Source organism: Pseudopodoces humilis, chromosome 4 (assembly GCF_049639895.1).
Source record: "Pseudopodoces humilis isolate 2021_Gansu_Grassland_sample_001 chromosome 4, ASM4963989v1, whole genome shotgun sequence".
Classification (NCBI taxonomy): domain Eukaryota; kingdom Metazoa; phylum Chordata; class Aves; order Passeriformes; family Paridae; genus Pseudopodoces; species Pseudopodoces humilis.
This window is the reverse complement of record NC_142203.1, coordinates 76749299-76771194: the sequence shown is the minus strand read 5'-3', so window position 1 is coordinate 76771194 and position 21896 is coordinate 76749299. Positions and strand designations below refer to the sequence as shown.

At 51.2% G+C, this 21896-nt stretch overlaps 1 protein-coding gene across 3 annotated transcripts in view; it reads left to right on the top strand.

The window, feature by feature from the left end:
* The first annotated feature begins 857 nt into the window (after positions 1–857).
* Positions 858–21896, top strand: part of MYO5B (myosin VB) — a 142426-nt gene continuing 121387 nt past the window's right edge. For all 3 annotated transcript variants that reach the window (XM_014257028.2, XM_088054098.1, XM_088054097.1), the window contains exon 1: positions 858–1025. In XM_014257028.2, coding sequence (XP_014112503.2) covers positions 999–1025 — 27 coding nt within the window. In that variant the 5' untranslated portion in view covers positions 858–998. The remainder of the gene's footprint in view (positions 1026–21896) is intronic.

Below are 21896 nucleotides of genomic sequence, written 5' to 3'. Positions count from 1 at the left end.
AAGAATAGCAGTAGTGGTTAATTAGGAATTCTTTGCATTTCATGCTCCTTCTCAGGCTCCAAAAGTGCTGTATAAGCATGAATTGCAGAACAGGGTTCTCCCGTGGGATGGAGGGAAGCAGCATGGGCACAGACTGACAGGCTGGGATCAATTTTTGGCTGTTGCTGTGGAAGTTGAGATTCCTGCCATCGGTGTAGGAGTGACACACAAGCAGGGCCCAGGAGCAGCGGCGCTGGTGGGACCCCAAACCCACCTGCAGGCAGAAGACAGACAAAAACCTATCCCTGGCACATTTCTCGAGTGGATTCCCAGTGGGCTCACGAGGGCAATGCTCTTGTGCCAGGGAACAAGTGTGTCCTGGCAAAGGACACCCCAGGAATGCCGGCCCTCACTCCCCAAAGTGTGGGTGATCCCCAGAGGCCCGTGGGGCATGGAAGACCTGAAAACCACCAAGGGGCACCTGCTTGGGGCTTAATTACTCGTCTTCTGCGAGAAAGGAAGATGGATAAAAGGCAAAAAAGCTCCCAAACGCAGCACCAACCTACGCTGTCCTGGGGGGGACCCTTCCCAGGGGGCGCCGGCACTGGCCGGGATGCTGAGGACCGCAGGGGAAGCGGACGGGAAGAAAAAATATATATTAAAAAGAGCTCTCTCTCTTAGGAAAAGAAAAAAAAAAAAATAATAAAAAGACGAGCCGAAGGGAACCGAGCCGAGCCTCCCCATACCTGAGCGGGGCGCGGCGGAGGCGGAGCGGCGTTGCCTCCTCCTCCCCCTCCTCCTCCTCCTCCTCCTCCTCCTCCTTCTTCTCCTTCTCCTCCTCCTCCTCCTCCTGCTCTTGCCGCTGCCGCTCCCTGCGCTTCCCGTGCCCGCGCCCGGCCGGCCGTGGCGGGTGTAAAGGTCGGAGTGCCGGTGTGTCGGAGTGTCCGTGTGTCCGTGCGGCAGTCGGTCCGGCCGCCCGCCGCCCCCATGCCCCGCGCCTAGCGCCGCCCGCCCCGGCCATGTCCGCTGCGCAGCTCTACACCAAGGTGAGCGGGGAGGGGGCGCGGGGGGCTCTGCGGGTACCCCCCCGTGTTCCAGCTGTCCTCTGGGGGGGCTGCGTCCCAGCCCTGGAGGGGCCCCGCAACTTTCCCGCACCCGCCGGGACGCCGGCCGCAGGTGCGCGGGATGCGGAGGGGGCATCGCCGCCGTCCCCCCGCGGGTCGCGGTCCCCTCCCGGTCCCCTCCCGGTCCCCCGGCCTTTCGCCCACCGGTGTTCTCTGCGCTGGCGGGTGAACTTCGCCCGTGGGTCGCGGTGGTGGCGGCGGTGGCCTCGCCCTCCGTGCGCTCTGTCACCTGCGCGGCCAAAACACTCTCAGCCTCCCCAGATCCCTCTGGAATAATTCTTCCCTCTGGTGTTCCTAAACCACGGGGGTGGAGGGGAGGAAGATGCGGTCCTTGGAGTCACAGAATCGCAGGTTAAGTGCCGTAACTCACCGAAACGCTTCCGAGGTGTCCGGTTTCCAGAGCCCTTCTTGTTCCACAACTCCTGGACGTGATCCCTTGGCAGGGGTGCGATGGGACGCGCCCGCTTCCTCATGGCAGCCAGGGAAGGTGACATGGCTGGTGGCCTGGCTGGGCACCGCGCCCCGGCGGGCCCCACGCTTCCCAGAGGGAAGCTTTGCTCTTAAAAAGTGATCGTGACAGTAACTGGGGGCTCAGGTGCTCTTTTTAAAGCAGAGCCTGGGGTCTGGACTAGAAAATTACTGTTTTCACTCTGGTTTAATTTTTTTTTTGTTGTTATTTTGTGGCTGTGGGATACTTGGGTATTCCCGGCCCTCGGCCAGCCCGGGCTGTGGCTGCCTCCGGCACGGTTCGGGGTTTTCCGCTCCTCTTCCCAGGGAGAGGCTTGTGTCCAGAGAGATCTTTGCCGATTGACTTGTCCCGATGAAAGAGCTCCTCGCAGGCGGTGCGAGATCCCGCCGGTTCGGAGCGCTCTCCGACGTGGAGATGATGTGCTCTGCATCTTCCCGGGGCTGCGCGGGGGTGATGCGGGCAGCCGCGATCCGGGGAATGTGCTCTGTCAAAGCCATCCGTAACGCTGGGCAGGGGCTCGTCGGGACGAGTGCCTGGCTCCAGGAAAGGTTTTGCTGTGTAAGAGTGTCAGCATCATCTCTTGTCATACTGAGAATTTTGGTGGTTCAGGTTCTTCCTGTGACCGTGGTCAGCTCGTGGAGGTGCTGCCAGATTGGCACCAGGAATCACTTTCTGTCCCCCAGGCTTAACTTTGCTGCAGATTTCTGCTTCTGTAACTCATTTTGCCACCAGCTTTTTTTATGTAACGTGGGGGGTTGCCACGTATCTTTGTCTTTGGCTGTCAATATCAAAGGAGTGCCGGATGAATGGTGGCTCTGACGGCTCCTCCTCGCAACTTGTGGGGATTGCAGAAGCCCCGCTGGACTGAGCTGGGCTGTCTGTGGGCGGGATGACCTCCATCCTTCTCGGGGCTCACTTTAAAAGCAAAGTTTGGAAAACCTTTTTCCCCTTGGAAAATCCGGAGAGGAGCAGAAGTAAAGCTGTGGCTAAGCGGCTGTGACGTGCCGACCACAGTATCTCTTAGGATGAGTGCATGGGTGTGATGGCAAGCGTCCCTGGGGAGGAGGGCGGCTGGCTCCCAGTGCTGTGTTACCCCTGCTGATGGGCTGATTTAGCCGACCTGGTTAATTGATTTTTAACTTGATGAGCAGGTAGTTAACCTGTGTTGTCTTTTTTATGCTGCCTTGGTTTATGTTCCTGTTGATCTGTTGAACAGGTGCAGGCTGCCTCCTGGGGCGTTGCTTTGGATCCTGTCGCTGTAGAGGGACTTTCTGATGAGGAGGTGGTGGGGATTTGGTGGCAACCTGTGTGCATTGTTAACTTCAGATTTATTTTTATTAACAACAAAGTTTCTCAGCGAGAGCAGGTGTTTCAGCACTGGCTCTTCTGCTGTTGCTTGTCAGTTTTGCAGGAACATTCTAGGGATGCAGCTGTTTTTTCAGGTGGTGGGGCCATGGGCTGGAACCCACATGGGCCGTCTGTGCAGCTGAGTCACAGTGAAATTTAGGACTGTCCTGCTGGGCTGTCTGCTGCATGGGGCCTCTGTGCCAGCTCTGGCCTTTGAAGCAGCAGGAAAAATGTTTCCTGTGACTTTGAGAGTACAAGAAAAAGATCAGAGAAGGTTTAAAACCCACAAGAAACCAAACAGCCTCGAGGTGCTGAGGCCTGGTGGTGCTGGTGGCTGTGGAGGTCCCCAGGGCGAAGGGGATGTGTTGGTCTCTGGCACTGGGGAAGGTCCTGGTGGTGCTCACCTGCACATCAGCTCTGTGCAGGAGCTGGCTGCCCCAGTGCAGGGGTGAGGCCTCCTGGATCTCTGCTGGTGGCTGGGGCTGCCTGGGGGAGCAGAGGTGGGGGAGTTGAGGATCCAGAGTCTGTACATCTGTCTTGCTGAGAGCCTATTGATCCCATGTGTGTGAGGCACAGCCACAACTGCACCTTCCTCTGAGTCATTCCTCCTCCTGCTGGAACCAGGATGAGAGAAACTGCTGAGGAGCCACTTTCAGGCATCCAGGTGGGAATTCTCAGGTCTCCTTCCTGCTGAACTGCAATGGGAGCTGGTATGTGTTGTGTGGAGGGCCCTTAACTTCCACGTGGTGCTTGCAGAAGGTTTTCTGGGACCTTGTGAGGACATGGAGTGGTTTTTTTGGTGTATAAATTCGTCACCATGCTGATGAATTTGATGTGTTGCATTGGCCTGGGGAGCACTTAGGCAGGAGAGGAACCCATCCTGGGAACACCAGCAGCTGCGAGCTTCTGCTGGAGGCCTTCTCTGTGGGATGCCTCGCCATGCCCCTTAAAGATCAGGGCTGTCTGGTGTTTAATAGCCCCCATCAAGCAGGATAATTAATAGTCTGCCTAATTATGAGCATGAGAGTAGTTCCAAAACTGCCTCAACCTTCAAGCATGTAGGACTTCACTTTGGTGAGCAGTTATGGAGAGATCATTCTCTCTCCTCACTCCCACTGCTTTACCTGGAGGATTATCTAGCTGTGGATTTATTTTGTGGTGGAGTCAAACAGGAGTTTAGTGTATGTCCCAGCAGAAAAGGAGTTCTGTGGTAGAGGATGTGGACCTGGTCCTGGAGCTGGTGGCACCAGCCTGTGCAAGAGGGATAGGGCGGATAGTGCTATCAAGGATTCCAGCCTGCAAAAACCTGTTCCAGATGGAGATCTAGTAGAACTTTGCCTTATTTGTGCATTGCCCAAGAAGCATCTTTCTAGGGCTGCTTGTGCTGGCCCTGCTCCTGCCCTGATGTGCCCAGCTGCAGCACTGCCCAGACAAACTGGCTGCTGCTGCTGGACAGGGGAGTTTCTCAAGTCCTCTCCAGCTGCAGCAGGAGGCAGCTCAGGAGCCCAGGGGCCTGCACAGGTGCCAGCGTGACCCTGCTGCGGGATAACGGGATGCGCCGTGCCCTGGGCTGGGCGCTGGGCAGGAGGGATGCACCAGGACGTCCCAGGGAAGGTGCTGTCACCAGCAGCAGGTGATTTGCAGCACTAAACCAGAAATTAGAGTTGTTTTTATGGCTGACCTTTGTTGTGTTGTAAGGTGAAGCTCTTCGTATGACAAAAAAACAACTATAATTGCTTTGGCTTCTGATGTTCTGCTCTCTTAAAGGTGCTTCTTAAAATATGTTAATTGTCCTTGTAAGTATAGCCTCTGAACCTCATGCAAAATAGTGCTACTGCCAGGCTAGGGAATAAGCTGTGTGTTTCTGCTCCTGGGCTGTTGTGCAGCTCAAGATACGCTCTTCAGAAGGTTTGCAAGCTCTGGGTAAATAAGAAGCCAGGGTATTTATTTTTCATATTATTTTTTTCCTCCTCTCATTGTGCAGAGTGGCTGCTATTTGCCAAGTATTTTTTTACAGACTGTGGAACCTGATTCATTTAAAAAATCCTCTTCTAACAGCTAGTGTTGGGTATAGAAAACTCTCGGTTTTCACTTAAAGTTGTATTAAATGAAATAGCTGGAATGAATTGGTGGTTTCTGACCCTGGGGAGAAACTTTTCAGAAGTGCATAAATGCTGCCAGTGTGATCACACACTGATTGAGTCGATGAATTGGCATAAACCTTCTGGCATAAAACCTTCTGAAAATTATTTATCCTGCAAGGCTCGGGGAGGATTCATCTTTAGTGTATGCCTGTGTGCTGGTTTGGGGCTGAGGAGCAGCTGGGAAGGAGAGAGGAGATTTTCTGTGAATTGTGGAATTTGTGGGAATAATTTCTGGGAATAAGTGTTGGGGACTGAGATTGTTTGGGGTTCAGTCCCAGGACATCCACAGGATACTGCAGAGCTCCTGAACTCCTGATGCTGCCATTACAGCTCCTGTTAGGAAAAGCAGGTTATAGCTGAGGGGTTTTGTCTTCTTTTCTTCTTTATTTTAGATTATGAGAACATGTCTGGGTCATGCCATGAAGGGCAGGGACAGCTTGGGGTTTTTATTTAAGGATGCGGCCGTCTGGCTGAAGGAGCTGGGTCCATCGGCATCCCCGGGCTCCTCCTGATCCTGCCTCATTATGAGCTGCAGTGGCAGAGAGAAAATCATTGAAATGTAAACTCTGATTGCTCCAGCCAGCTCTCTGCAGCTGGGGACGGTGCCAAGGGCACGGCCAGCGCCGCAGCCGCTCGGGGCCCCCTCGGCTTCCCCGCGGTGGCACGGCGGAGAGAAAGGCAGAGCCAAGCCTGGGGCTTAAATATCCTTCAGTCCACTGGGTCTGGGCCTTGAGTGGGTCCAAGGGAGGTGAGAGATTGTGGTGTGGGGGGCATTTCCCTGCCTGGATGGGCAGGGCATGGCCAGAGCTCGCCCCGTGCTCTCCTGGCACTGTGTGGGTACACATCCCACCACAGGGCACGCTGCTCCAGGGGCTTTGTGCTGCAAGAATAATGCCATTTTCTTCTCTGTTTGTGCAATTTTTCATCTCAGTTGTGCATTTAATAGCCCCTGTGCTTGGGTCAGATGAGAGCCATGGAGCCAAGGAGCACTGGGCTCAGTGCAGGTGCTGGGGCACAGCCTCAGGACTGGTTCCAGCAGGGTTAATTAGCCAGATCCCAGCTGTGTGCCCTCTCTCCGGCTGGGATTAATCAGCTTGCTCTTTTAAAAAACTATTTTTGAGAATTCCTGCCCTGATTCTGCTCCAAGGGTGTGAAACTGTGTTGTGGAAATCCCGGTGCTTGCAAATCCAAGTTGCAGTGGTTTGCTAGGTTAACTCCAGGGTGAAGGATGGGAGCAGCAGTGGGTCTGAGACGGTGCTGGGCTGGTTCTTACGGGATTGGGTGGGATGAGTCCTTCCTGCCCTGAGGAGGGAGTTTATCCAAGGTTATTTGTTACAGGCAGCCTGGCTGCTGTTGAGGAATGTATTTGCAGGGGAGGATTTTTGCTTTGTTTTCTTTCTTGCTGCCAATTATCAGGCATAGAAAATAATGACCCTGAACGTGAACTCATGCATCTCTTCTGGTGACCAAGAAAGAAGGCTGTATATGTTTGTCTTTTTATACATAGATGTTTAAACTTCTCAGTTTGCTGTAAAGCAGTGCAAGTTGTAGATGTGTTGCACTTTGACTTTATGCACCAATTAATTTGAAGCCCTGTCCAAAACAGGAGTAATGTGCCCTTACTGTGGTAGCTGTCCTTCAGGGAATCCACAGGAGTAGCCCCACTTGAGCATGAAGGTGGACTTTGGACCCTCCTGTAAGCTCTGAGTATAATAAATATCAGGTAATGCCGGTGAAACTCTGAGTTGGGTGTTTTTGTCTGGTGCTGTTGCCTGATCTTTGACCCTTCCTGCACTGGTGGTGGTTAAAGGAACATCAGAGTGAACCACAGTCCAGGTCAGGAAAATGACTGCTGTTACTGCCATGAAGCCTCAAGCTGTGGCAGACACCTGAAATGTTTGCAGAGCACTTTAGGGAAGAATTTGCTACTTATCAAAACTGAAAAATGTTCCCTGTGAGTTTTCTGTGTCTCGAGCTGGTTGTAAAGCAATTGCCCTCATATGCTTCTGGCCTGCTCTAGGACACGGCTGTGTGGGGTTGGGTTGGGTTTTGGCTTAGACTGAACCTTTAAGTATGAGCAAGGACCTGTCCAGAGATGGTGACAGGACTGGGAAGGACCAGGCTTGGTGGGTGATGGGCTTCGTGTAGCTTTTCTCTCATGAACACTCTTAATGCGTTGTATGGGTCATGGTCAACTCGTTAGTTGTACTAATAAAGCTTTTGAGGGTTTGGTATTTCTGCTCTTTGCCTTTCCTGTGGTATCCAGAAGGTTTGGAGAAGAGCATCCCTACAGGGAAGAGCCTGCAGCCTGGAAATGTGACTGTTTCTCCAGCTGTGCTGTCCTTTTGTCCTTGCTTTGTCCATGTCTGAAGTCTTCTCTGGCTGACTGAAACCTGGGAATCGCAGGAATGAGTTAAACATGTCCAAGTGTGTGTAAGCAGCAGCGGTCTCTGAACTCTCACTGTGAGCAGTGTAAGCCCTTGGTTGCAGGTGATGCCTCCCAGCCCGTGGCACGGTGCAGGGTGGTGGCATGGTGGTGCAGCTCCAGGAGTGGTGGTGCAGAGTTCAGGAGCTCTGCAGCATCCTGTGGATGTCCTGGGACTGAACTCCTCCAGCAGTGTGTGCTCCTCACCTGCCGTGCCACCACCCTTTGCCATTTTTAACCAAACCCCATCCCATTTTTCTTGTTTTAGTTTCCATTATTAATTTTCTCCTCCCTGAGCAGAAAGCACTGTTCTTTGGCGCTGAGGTTCAGTCCCCTGTGTTTGTCCCCAGGAAGCCAGCGGTGCTTTGCTCTGGCAGTTCCAGCAGATCAGCAGCAGCACTCTGTAACCCCTCTGGCTGCCCTCCCTGGCTCTGCACAGTGCAGGGCAGGTTGCAGGATGCCCTGTTCGTGTCCTCCTTGATGTACAGCCCTCACCTCCCTCTCATCATGCTCCCATGTAGGCGCTGTGGTGGCACTACTGGGTGGCCTTGCCTTCTCTGGGTGCTCCGGGTGTTTGGTGCTTCCACGGAAGCACAATCTCAGTGGGAGATGTGTGCTGTGTTCTGGAATCCCAGAATGGTTTGGGTTGGAAGGGACTTCAAGGATCATCCAGTCCCACCCCTGCCATGGCAGGGACACCTTCCACTGTCCCAGGCTGCTCCAAGCCCTGTCCAGCCTGGCCTTGGACACTGCAGGGATCCAGGGTCTGCCACAGCTGCTCTGGACACCCTTCACCTCTGGAAAACCTATGTCCATTCTGACTTTTGGGTGTTTCTCTTGGCTCTCATCCACAAGTCTCCGTTCTCCACGTGCTTCCAGCTCAGCTGTTCCTTGAGAACGTCCTCTCCACATCTGGGGTTGACCAACCCTTCCAGACCACAAGCAGCTCCCACCCTGAAGGACCACGGGCAGCCCATCAAGGGATGAGTTTCCCTTGGTGTCTCCACACCTCGGTGGAGCGCTTACACCCAGCTCATGCATGCCTTCGCCTTTCCCGTGAATCACTGCCCACCTCCCTGCTGGAAGTGTCGCGGCATGCAGGTGCTGGCAGGATGTGCTAACCACCACTTAGAGGCTGCTGGGAGCGGCTCCTGGGTGAATCACGGCCGCTACTTATCACAATAGCACCTTGCACCTCAGGGATGTGGCCCAGCCAGTCGCTGCTCTTCAAAGGGAAAAAAGACCCTTGTTGTGTTTAAAGATGGGCTTTTTAAAAGTCGTGGGAATGTCCGGTTTCCTCTGGAAGCCCCACAGGGATGGTTTCAGCTGGCACAGGCAAGCCTCCAGCTGCCAAAGCAGGTTGGGTGTGAGCAAGCACCTGGGGCTGCTGGCGTGTGTATTAGCAAATGAGCATTGAAAAGGGCTTTAAACATAATAGAAATAAAAAAATCTGATCCCTGTGCCTGCAGAGGAGCTGGTCCTTGGTGCTACACCCCAGGCGAGCATGGTTGGTGTAAGCATATCTCAAGGCAGCCAGTGGATGCCAAGATGCTGAGATGACAGAAGTTGTAATTTTCAATCTAATTAAGCTGAGTAACTCCTTGTGGATTTATGCAGCTTAATTACTCTGTGAGCTCTGTGAAGCTGGGTGCTGTGGGTACTGCAGGTCTTTGCAGGGAGAGCCCAGAGAGTGCCCTGGGCATGGCGTGGGGCTCGTTCAGGGACACAGCCTCCTGGTGGGGTGGGCATGGAGAGCTGGAGGTGGCTTTCATGTGGCAGCACTGGGCTGCTGTGATCATGGGCTGGTGCCACATCTCCTGGCAGGACCACATGTCCTGTTTTGGTGACAGGTTGGAGGAGAAGGTTCTGCTCCAGAGCCACACGGTCCTGGGTGGGAGGTGGGTGTAGGAATGCTGGTGTGGCTCTTGCCGGCCCAGCCACAGCTGTGGGGTGCTGTTTGTTGCTTAGCTGATGCCTCTTTCACCGCTGTGTTCAGTGGTGAGAAATGAAATAATGAAAGAAATTGAAGATGTAGAGCTGCTTCTCCAGAGCTTGGTTGGTGTCTCTTGTCCTTGTGCTGTCCCTTTGCTTTCCTGTCTCACCTGGCCTTGGGAGAAGTCAATTCTCTGCTGGGTTAGCCTATGAACACCTGCACTTTCATCTTGTAATGGTACCAACAAGGCATGTTCTAGCTGAAGCAAGACCTGTAAGACCACGAGAAAGCTCTCAGGGAGGGCAGGTCTGTGTGAGGTGTGAACATCTCACCTGTGGGCTGGTGTAGAGCTGCCCTCAGGGCTGTCTGCAGGTCTGAGCTGGGGTTTTCTCCCCATGTCCTTCAGAGAGCAGAGGTCCCAGGGTGACCTGCCCTTGGCAATCCTGCAGCACACACTTGATGGCCCTGGCCAGAGATAAGCAGCTCCTGTCTTGCTCCTGTAAACCCTAGAAGTACCAGGTTTGAAATCCGCTGTGCCTCCTTCCTTCTGTTTGTTTTCTCTTTTGATCTCCTTCTCAAAGCCTTTGTTTTTGTTTGGATCCTGCCCCCAGTAAGGAGACACGCTTTTCCTCCCTGTGCAGAGTGGTGAGAGAGGTGCTGATGCTTTCTCTCACCTGTCACAGGGGAAGGAGGCAGAACTGTTGAATAAAACCCTTTAAAAACAAGCAAGAGGGAAGGAGAAAAATCGAGGTGTCTTAAGCCTGCAGGTCTCAATTCCCTAAACCCCTGGTGCTGAGGGCTGAAGGGCTGATGCTTTGGGTGCAACCGGTGGCAGGAGCGGCTGTGGAATTCAGCTCGGGGCACTCGCTGCTGCCCAGCCCCTGCTCGTCAGGGCTGCTTTGAAGCCTCGTGTGCTCTTGCCATGCCAAAATAAACTCGGAGTCGAGGCTGTCAGAGCTAATCTTCGTCTCTCTGCACTTTGCCCTCCCCGCTGTTGTTCCGCCGAGGGATGGCAGTGCTTGCACCCCTGGGTTTCGGGGAGCCCTCCCAAGCCTGGGGACTGTCCCTGTGGTGCCAGGTGGCTGCAAGAAGCTCTGACCAGCTCTGGGCAGCCTGAGCCGCCTGTCTGCTTGGCCATCAGGATGGGCCTGAGCCACCCTTAGTAACAGAACCTGCCGAATTTCCCTTTCTCTGTGCTGGAAAAGGTGGGGAAGGCTGACGCTGCTCCAGGCTGAGCGACTTGCAGTCCCCAAAAACCAGCTGCAAGCAGGCTTCTCTCCCCTGAGCACTGCTCTACCCAAAATAGAGCTTTGCATCCCCAGGTCCACCACCAGGCGTCTGAAACTGTGTTCTCACCCAAGAGGAACCTCCCTGGGGCCCCTCTTTTTTCTTTTTCAATGTAGATTTCTGCACCACACACTTTTTATCTTTGGATAAAAAAGCCAGTTCTCAGAACATTCTGTTTGTCAATGCCAAAAGGTCTGTAGGCTCTCTCTCTCTCTCATTCCTCTTTTTTTTTTTTTTCTTTTTTCTTTTTTCTTTTTTCTTTTTTTTTTAATATTATTTTAATTTATTGCTTTATTTTTTGACTGGAAAGAAGGTGCTGTCTCCTGCCAGCCTTTGCTCTGGTGCAAAGTTTCAGCCCTGGGAGGTCACGTGAGGTAAATCATCAGAATACAAGCCCTGCTGTTACTGACTAAACTTTGCCCGGATCTCACCTAATCTCCAACCTCGCATGTATTTAAGAGCTCCAGCTCTTTTCCTGTGAGGAGAGAGCTCAGCCCCAGATCGCCACCGGCACAGCTTTTGTCCCTGGATCCTTCCAGGGTCCTGGCATCCTTCTGCTTCAAGTTATTTCTGAGCCCTTTGGATGTAACTCATGCCTGAGTGATTGTTTGCTGTTACATTCCAGTTATTAAATAGTATTTTCTTTCTCTGGGGTAGCAGGTTTACTGGTTTTGTTTTTTTTTTTCTTTTTTCGCCTCCCCCTGGTCTGGTAGGATTCTGCTGTAATTTTGAGTAATTTGAGAGGTATTACCCAAATTTAGGCTGTCATTAACTCCCAGCAGGATGTTTTTTGGTGTCCCTGTGTGAAGAGCAGACTGGATGTTGTGGCTGATAGAAAACCTTCACAAAGTGTTTTAAACACTGAGTGGGAACACTCAGCTCACAGCTAGTGAGGTTTCATCCTCCTAGCAGCTCTGAAGGCAGTTTCTTGTCTCTCCACTTTCAGTACTAATGGCTGAATATTTCCAAAGGAGAAACCTTCCAACAAAACGATTTATTTTTCCTCGGAAATATTTTTGGGCACAATCTGTTGGCGACTCTTTTATCTGGCGTGCCATCTCCAGGCTTATAACCCTCTTTGATGTGGCTCATTCAGGGGAAAAATGGCATTACACACTACCTCAATCATTCAGATGTCAGAGAGGATATTGCATTTGACTAATCGGGGGAAATTTGGGAAGATTTAGTAATGCCAGGAGACATGACCCACTTCCAGTTAAACGCTTTTCAGACAATAGAGGTTGTGCTAAGTGGTGGGGGGAGGGAGAAACACTCACAGAGTAGAAAAAATTAATAGTTATTTATAATTTTAAATCTTGTGGTGCTGACCCTTTCCTAGGGTCAGGATGGGCTTGCTTTCTTTTTCAGTTTAATTTCTTTTTTTTTTTTTTTTCTGAGAAAAAGATAATACTGCTACTAACTGGTTTTCAACAGATGGGTGTTACCTGGAGATGGCCACCCCTGTGCTGTGGACACCTGTCAACTCTGGGATGTGGCTGAGGGTGTTGGGAGCTGTGGCCCAGCCGTGGGTGCCTGAGGATGTGGAATATGATGTGGAATTGATTTCGACTGTGCCAGCTCAGGAGGGTGCCCACCTGATGATGTACATCCTAAGTACATAAAGAATATTAATCCACAAAACCATATTTAAGTGGTTTCTCCATGCTTCAAACCTTCAGTGTTGCTCATTCCTGATCCTAGGAGTGTCTGGGCAAAACCAAACAGAAACTTCAGAGGTGCAGCTCTGTGATGTTGTACAACTGTGAGGTAGCCGAACCTAAGTTTGTAGTACATAAACTTTTTCTTTAAAGGCAACAAAAAAGAATATTCTTTTAAGAGGTAACTCCATAATTTTTAGCGCTGCAAGTTCTGTCAAGCAGCTTGCGGCTGTTGCTTTGTGCAAGGCTTTATCTTTGCAGCCATGTGAGCCGAACAAAAGCAACTTACTCTGCTTAAAGCTTATTAAACCCCTTATTAAAAATAGTTCTGTAATCCTTCTGGAGTATGCCAGCAACACTTGTGTCTCAGTTTCATATTGCAGCTAAACTCTTCTTGTAGCAGTCTGCGAGGTGCAGATGTGCGATACTGGAAGGTCCTGGTGTCAACGTCCAGCGTGGTGGAGCTGCTGCTCCATCAGAGCCCACCTGAAACTGGGAGGATGAGCTGTGCTGCACGGGCAGCGTTTTGGGGCAGGAATCCCACCCTAGGAACGTGCTGGAACTGCTGCTGGTTTCTGGAAGGGGGTCCAAGTCTTCAGCCTTTTTTGCTGTTTCTGCAAACAGGCTTTTGTGTGATCGTTCAGGTGTAGGTGTTTTTTATTGCTCTGCTTTTGCCTGCAGCCAGGATTCCACTGCTCTCCTTCCACAGTATAAAATCCACTCTTGTTTTCTGAACTCTTCCCCGAACACTGTTCTTTGAAGAGCCACATTGTATTATAACCTGAAGCTTAGAAATAGGCTTCAAGTGTCTTTACCAAGCAAGTTAGCACCTTCCTTGTGTTAAAATCTTGTTTCTTCTGCCTTCAAGCTTCAGAGCCAGTAGACTGACGTTTTTTTGGATGCATCCCTGTTGATAAATGCTGCTTTTACGTGCAGTTACAGAGATCGCTGGAAGAGACGCAGCCCTGACGCTTGTCTAGATAAATTAATTTCCTTAGCACACACCTCTGGGTATCTGAGCTGGTCACTGGGGGCTCTGAACTCCGTGTTGCCCCTGTGTCCTTCGAGTGGCTCAGGAGGAATTTGTGAAGCATTAGCAGGGGGTGCTGGATGCCCGGTGCTCGCGTGGCGTTTGTGTGGCTCTGGAGCGATGGGCAGGCTCGGGCTGGGCAGGAGGGTTGCCTCCCTGGTGTCTCCCTGCTCACTCTCACCCATCTGGGAAGCAGCTGGAAAGCTGGGAACAGCTAAAACGTACCTGGGATCTGGGCAAACCTGTCCTGGCGTGAGGCTAAACTTCAATATAGTTAATTTGTCTGGAAAGGGAAAAGGCCGGTTTGGAAGGACTTGGCTTCACTCCTCCTGCTCACACAAAACAAATGTAATTTTTCATGTCAGGGCAGAGCAAACAGGTGCAGGTCTGAACCAGAGCTCATATTTTGAAAGCTGAAGAGCTTTTGAAACACCCCAGCAGATGTACCAGGCCCTGGCTGCATCTGCCTTACCTGCTTTAACCCCATAAACAGCACTGACCCTTGTCTCTCACAGGCTCTGTACATAATTCATGTCTGATTTGAAAGTTGGCTGCTCTGTTAACACACTTGTCCGTGACTGATGCTTGGAGGAGTCTCTTGGGAGCTGCAGTGCCCATGCACAGGGCTTGTGTTCAATGGTTGAGATGCATTAAGGATGTTCAAGTTGTTGGATGGAAGCGGGCCAGTTAAAAGTGGAGACATGGCTTTTCCCACCCTTTATTTGCAGGCAGAGCTTAGGGACAGCTGAAGGCACCAGCAAAGCCTGTGTGGGTTCTGTGCTCTGGCAATAAACCAGCAGTGAGGGGGTGGCTGGTGTGTCCTTCACGCCACGAACCCTGGCTGCACTGAGCGTGGGTGTGAAAATACAGCAGTGGCCTTTGGCTGCTGAGCCAGCCGGGAACATTTGTGGGCCCGGGGTGACACCTGAGATCTTGAGGGGTTTCTTCAGGGGTTATGTGTCCTTTCAACAGCCAAACACTGCTGGTGCTGGGGCGATGACCTGCAGCTGTGTCCCTTGCTGTCCCTCCTGCCAGGCACGAGCCTCGCTGAGGCCTTCAGCTCTGTGAGGATGCTGTGAGCCCCCCGAGCTGCCCTGCATGGTGTTAGCAGCTGCTGAGCTCCCTGCTTGTCTTAAACTTCCCTTCCACATGCTCACAAACCCCCCCACTTTGGGGGATTTCTGGGGACGTCTCTTGCATTTTATTCCTGCGGACTGAATGTAAGGCACTGGGGATAAATTTACTGCAGCAATAAAACACGGGTTAGGAGTGATAATGATATTAACTGTGGCTGTCTGTCTCACTACTGGAGCAGCCTCTATCCTTTTCTATCTTGTGATGAAGAGAGATTTGTGGCTTATTTTTCCTGTATCAGTGCCAAATGAGATGTGAGCTTTCTCCTGCACATGCAAACCCTGAAAGGAGTTCAGAAGAGTTGGAGGAGTGGGGAAATCCCAGCTCATGAGCTTTCCCAGACTGTGCTCCTGGCTGGAAACAGGCTGTGGGGATGCTGAGGTTTGGCTTGCTTTGAAGCAAAGCCCAGGCCTTTGCCAATGCTTTGCTGGTAGATGGACAGAGGGGAAACCTCCTCTCTGAACTGGCTAGAATGCCTTCTGAGCAGGTTGAACTGCTTTCCCCCGAAAAGGGCTTTTGTGCAAACCAGTCCCTTGGGATTCCTCCTTGGGAGATCAGAGCTGGCTTTGTGGATGTGCTGTGCCCAGATCCTGCCGTGGCCATCAATGCTGTCTTTGCAGACCTGGCAAAGACCTGGGATGTGTTGCATCCTGTATGAGTTGGCTTCTCTGAAATGCTTCAGTTTGTAGCTCAGATCCACAGTCCTACAGCTGGAAATGCCAGCAGCTGAAGGAGCATGGAAATACAGGGCTTCTGCACATCCTCTGTGGGGAAATCCCAGAATCACAGAAGGGTTTGGGTGGGAAGGACCTTAAAGTTCACCCAGTGCCACCCCTGCCATGGCAGGGACACCTTCCAGTGTGCCAGGCTGCTCCAAGCCCTGTCCAGCCTGGCCTTGGACACTGCAGGGATCCAGGGGCAGCCCCAGCTGCTCTGGGCACCCTGTGCCAGGGCCTGCCCACCCTCCCAGCCAGCAATTCCTTCCCAATATCCCAGCTGGGCCTGCCCTCTGGCACTGGGAAGCCATTGCCTGTGTGCTGTCCCTGCAGGCCTTGTCCCCAGTCCCTGGGCAGTGATTGAAACCAATGGCTGAGAGCACCCAGGAAAATCCGTCGGGAGGTGAGCGCTGGGCCGAGCATGGCCTGCTCTGGGGTTACTTGGCATGTGGCTTTCCAGGCTGATGCAGGGGACATCCTGTCGCTGGAAGTGACCCCGATTTGCAAATACAACACAGGGAGGATGGGGAGAGGTGGGGAAAGCAAATATTTGCCTTTCTGCAGCTGAATCCAGCTCGCTGATGCTCTGATAGATCCCGCTCCTCGCACATTCGAGTCTCTGCTCTTAATAGAGTATTTTTGTTTATACAAAGTGGGTCTTATCTCCGCTCTAGCTGGGAATTGGGAGGCTGTGCTCTGACAGTGCCTTTAATAATGCCTGATAAGGGCTCGATGCCCCTGGCAGGGAGAAGGAAAGCCAGCCTTGCTGCCTTATCAGGGAGCAGCAAGGTGAGAGGTGCCACAGGGAGGAGCGAAACAGTGGCAAAGCCTGGTTTCGTGTCTTGGATGCAGAGGGTGGTGTTAAGTTTGGGTGGCACCTCTGCATGGTGATAGCACCATGCCATGATCCAAACTGGGATTTATTTTTTTTTTTTTTTCTTCTAACTAAAGCACCTAGGAGTACTCACTGGAAAGTTTGCAGCAGCTTCCAGTTTCACCCCAGTGTGGGATGGAAGGTAGAGCAGCTACAAGGGGACATGAGTTGCTTCACATCTCTGCTCTTTGTAGGTCCCATCCCCTTTGGACAGGGCCCCAAATCCCTGGTGTATCCATGAGTGTGCATGGCCACTGATGCTTTTTCTGATGCATTTGGATACAAGGGAAAATCCTTTGTGGAAGGGCTTGTCCAGCCCTGGCCCAGCTGCCCAGGGCAGTGCTGGAGTCCTCATCCCTGGAGGGATTTAAAAGCCATGTGGATGTGGCACCTGGGGACACGGGGCAGTGGTGACCTGGGCAGGGCCAGGGAATGGTTGGACTTGATGGCCTTGGAGGGCTTTTCCAGATTTTTGGTTCTGGAGTTCTGTGATTTGGAGATCCTGTGGGACAAGCTGCACTGTGGTGATGCTCTGGGTTACCATAAGTGCAGCTTGGCCCGTGGCAGTGGCTGAAGCCACGTGAGATCAACTGTCCCTATCCAGCCACTGACCCTTGCAGTTTGAAGGAGCTCAGCTATTGGGACTGACTATTTTGTCAGAAAGAGCAGAAGCCTTTGGTCATGTACATTCTGAACTGGGAACTCTCAGCATGGTTAGCAAAAGATTTGCTTTTGCAATGAAATAAACTTGAGTAATGTAATGATTATTCAGTTTAGTTTTTTCTTTCTCATTTTATTCATCTACCTAGCAAAGAAATAAAGAATAATAAAGAAATGCTCCTGTAGCACAGGGAGGGATACTCATGTGAGTACATCCATCTCCTGCTGGAACAGGGATGTCCTGTGTACCGCCCCAAGAGTGGCTTAGCTGTGGGAATGGGGAAGGCAGGAGCAGCACCCCATGGCTGAGATAGATTCTTTTGGTTTTTTAATCCATTTTTATTTTCTCTTTCTCTTTGGGTGCTTTGTTCTGTGGACACTTCAGTATTTCATGAGAGCTGCCTTTGATCTTCCTGGGAGTGTGTGTTTGTGTGCAGCTGGGGCAGCCACCCTTCCAAAGGGAAGAGATAAACTGGGATTTGCCTAACTCTTCTGAGGACATTGCCAGACCAGGGGGAAAAAAATCAAAATTCAAGCCAGAAGGTGAAGGCTAGAAAAGATGCATTTCGTGGTGGTGATTTTTGTTTTATTTTGTTTGTTTGTTGTTTTTTGTTTGGCTGGGGTTTTTTTCTTTTGTTTTTGGTTGTTGTTTTTTTCTTGTTTTGTTTTGGGTTTTTTAAAGTGGGTTCAGATGCCCTTCTTGAAACAATTTTCCCACTTGGGTGCAGTCGTCTGCATGTTGTTCCCCCTCCCTGAGCCCTTCCTGCAGGACACAAATGCTGCTTTGCTAAAGGCACCACCTCCCACATCACCTTCCAAGAATTCAAAATTCGAGGTTGATGGAGATATTCTTTCCTGCACCATTCCTTGTTCAAGCCTTTGTCTCCCCTACCTTTGTAGGAGGAGACTGGATATGGGATTTAGAGGATGCTTTTCCATGGAGTTGCTGTGTGGCGTTAGTGCAGGAAGATCTGGAGAGCCAAAATCTCAGTGTTTCAGCTGGGTAGGTAAAACTGTGGGGGATTGAGAAGGAAAACAAAGCTGACTGTCTGGCCATTTTATGTATTAAAAAGAAAACCTCCTTTTGTTTGGGTTTTCTTGGATGTGGGTTTTGAACCAGAGTTAGCTCAGCAATTGCAATAAATTGGAATAAATCTTGCTGATTTATTTCACTGGAGAGAAGAGGCAGAGTCTGTACAATAACATGGAGTAACTCATGATACAAGTGCTCATCCAAGATCTGGTCTAAAGACATCTTGGGAGCAGCAGAGCCAGCACAAATCACATTCCCAAATACATGGAAATTGCTGCAAGGAGATGAAAGAAATTTAGGAAGAAGTTCTCTGAGAGAGTGGGCAGGCCCTGGCACAGGGTGCCCAGAGCAGCTGGGGCTGCCCCTGGATCCCTGCAGTGTCCAAGGCCAGGTTGGATGGGGCTTGAGGCAGCCTGGGACGGTGGAAGCTGTCCCTGCCCATGGGTGCCTTCCCACCCAAACCATTCTAAGATGGTATGAAAATGCAGGAGCAGTGGTTCCCTCCAGGAGCCCTTTTCTCTGCCCTGCCATTCCTCTGCAGCTGGGAGTGTCTGTGTGTGTGCTCACTGCTCCAGTTACTTTAATTGGACATGTTCATTCCAGCTTTGTGTCCTGATCACTGGTGCTATTCTCCAAGTGTTTAATATCTCCTTGCTAACAGACTATATTGCTGGAATTTTTTAATTACCTCTGGTAGAACGTTGCTCATTTAAATCCCTGGTGATCAATTTGTTTTCCTTCAGAGGGTTGGCAGTGGAAGGGACCAGTGGTCTTTCCAGCATAACCCTCTTGCTGGAAGATGCTGAAAAACGTCCTGTAACTTTAAGTCAAGCCCCTTTGAATTAACTATGCCTGAGTGATGTTCCAAGAGGGGTTTTAATGCACCTGTGGAGCTCTGGAGAAATGAGGGGTTACTGTGCAGGTTGGTTAATCCAATTACTTCTTCCGAATAAGGTTAACAGTCCAGTCTGGTGGAAGGGTTGCACTGCAATTAAAGGTGGATTTTGGTGCTGTTTGGGTATGGTGGTGCCCAGAGGGGAGCAAGGCTGAGCTCTGGAATGGTGGGGGACATGCTGTGGTACCCTGGATTTTGGGAGATGCTGGTGACACCCTGAATGTCACTGGTGTTAGAGCCAAGGAGCTCTAACTTAAAAGCGGCTTTAAAACCACTGCTTTAAACATTTCCAGTTGAAAGATCTGCTGTCCCCTGGCTGCATCCCTGCAGCCAGGCTCCTCCCAGGACCATTCTTATCTAAAATCTTGTAACATGGGGTGGTCACTGCCCTGGGAAGGGAACATGAATTTCCCGAAAGCATCACATGGCTGTGTCATATATAGAGGATGCTGAACACCCAGGATGAAGGGCCATTTTTGACTATTTAATTAAACCCAAAGGCTGTTTTTTAACTATTCATTACCAATCAGCTGCAAATGGTGTCTGTTGAGCGTGTTTTGGATCCTACTTGTGTTCACCAAGGAGTGGTGAACTCACATAGATTTTGGATGGAAAAGGGGACAATGAAGGCAAGGTTACATCACAACACTGCTAAAGGTTTTGATTAGTTGGGAGTTACAGGAGAGAAGGGTAATTAATGCCAATCAAGAGGGATTTGCAGAAAGTAGCCTGGAAGAATTTCACTCTTGAAGTATGACAAGCTGTTTGGTGAAAGTCATGCTATGGGGATGCTTGGCCTAGAGTTTTTAGTTGAAAAAAGGCAAAAGCTGAGTCTGTAAACCCCCAATAACCCTTACTTTAATTAAAAAAAAAAGAAAAAAAAGCCTGCATGGCTGAGCTGTGTGTGAAAGGCTCATCCTGGGTCAAGGGTGTTTTCATGACCCTGAAAATGTGGGAATTTTTTAATCACTCACTTGAGGAGAGGTGAGCAGTCCTGGAGGAGCTGATTTGGCTGGTGCTGCTGGGATGTGGCCATGAGCACCCATGGGTGCTGGAGCCAGGGGAGGAGTGCTGAGCTCCCTGCTCCAAGGTGCCGATGCCCACAGCTCTTCCAGTGAGATCTGTAAGTGAAGCCAAATTACCTGCGTTGGTTCTATCACCAGATTTTTGTACTCCCCAGGGTCTCTGCAGAGATTTTGGGGGCTTGCAGAGCGTCTCTCTTTCTGGCAGGGGATGGACAGTGATGGTGAGCATCCTGCAGAGCAGATGGGGAGCGTGTGCAGGGCTGAGCCAGGCCTGACAGAAGGGAAACTCAGTGCTTTCTGTGGGGCAGTGATCCCCTGCTCTCTGGACCCCAGGAGCTGGGGAGGGGCCTGGCAGCAGCACACTGCCAGATGCTGGCATCTCCTGGTGCTGCTCTAACCCTGGTGAGCGCTGAGTTTTGCAGGGTTTGGTTAACTCTGCCGTGGAGCACATGCTTTAACTCCAGGCTTAGCCCTGCAGAGGGAAGAGCCCTGCCTTGCACGCCGTGTTTCACCAGGCTGCACCCAGCTCCCAGCCTTGGCAGTGTTGCTTCAGAGCCACCCAGGGCCAAGGGCTCCTGTGCTCAGCCTGATCCTGGGCTGGGGAGGGCGTGCAGAGAGACCCCGAGTGCTGCCAGCTCCAAACAACCCAGCCAGCTCTCCCCTGGAACATCTTGGGCTGCTTGGAGGTGTTTGTTAGGGTGGTGCAGGTGACCGTGTGCATCCCCTGTGCAGGGAGGGCTTCCTGACCCTGATTTTGGTTTCTTTGCTTTTTAAAGGGTAGAGAAAATAGAAGTTGCTGCACTGCCCAGAGCAAATCATGGTGTCACAGCCCACAAGGCAGTCGCTGGGAGAGACTGCCTTTTTTGCCCCAGATTAAGGCCAGATTGTTTATTTGCACTGTCCCAAAGCACCTGGGGCTTTACGTACTTTTGCAGCATCTGATGACTTACTGGAAGAGGAATTTTGCAGTGAGAGCAGGGCTGTGTGTGCACTCGAGACCTTGACGCTGAACTTGTCACTCTTAATTAAACCTGCGGTAACGAGCGACGCCGAGATGCCACGGAGGAGGTGGTGGGAGAGATGTTGGGAGTACACGAGCTGGCTGTTAGCTACATGTAAGGCTATTGATTAGGCTTGGAAATAGTCCTGAAAATCACAGTTAATTACAGTAAAGCCTTCAAGGGTACCCCCATTATTTCTGTCCCAGAGTCAGGGCCTGCCTGCAGCCCCCCTGTGCTCGGTGCCAGTTTTCTGTCTGCCTTTGGTGACGTGAGGTTGGTGCAGTGATGAACTGAAGCCTTTTAAATGCCCCTTCATTAGAAATGCTTCTAATGAGCCAGTGGATAAATGCTGCAGATGCTGCTTGTCCAAGCACTACTCAGCCACTGTGACACTTCATGCAAATCATCATCGGAGTTAATTTGGGCAGGGGAATAAAATTCCGCAAGGAGAAATAGAGCAGGTTTAGTGCTGGTGGGAGACTTGGAGCCATCCATCAGCGTGACAGCTCTTCAGGGGGAGAGGAGAATATCCCTGTGCCTCGAAGGCAGCAGTGAAGCACATGGTTTTGCTCAAATTCAGGGACCCCTGCAGTGTTTGGGGATGGAGGGATGCTCCCCAAAATTTAGGAGCCCTGCCTTAAAGGAGGCATTGTCTGGGTATGCATTTCTGTGTTTGTCCAGGGTCCATCTCCACTAGCACGAGGATGGTAGGGAATAACAAGGGATGGTGTAGATAATGCCCATCTTCCTTGGGTCTGCTGTTTGGTTTTGTACATTTTTATCATCATCATCCCTGAGAAACACTCAGTTTGCCCATTCCCAAGTTGAGGAAATAGAGACGCTCCTGCAGAGCGCCACTCTCCTTCCCTTTATGTTTAACACCCTCAGCAGGTTAGCACTTGCATTCTGCAGCTCAAAATGATGCTGTCTGTGCCTCTTAAGAAGTAAAACACTATTACTTTTTTCCCCTATCCCTATGCTGTTGTAGTGTGTGCTTCCCACTCAGAGTTGAAGTGATGACTTGCCAGTCCTTTTGGTGTTCGTGGGGATTTAGGGTGAGGAAGAAGTTGGTCTTTTGCTACTAGAGGTCCCCATTTTGAGAGGATATACCCTCTGGGCTCGTGCTGGAGATGCTGGATTCGTGTTTTTCCCCCCAGGCATT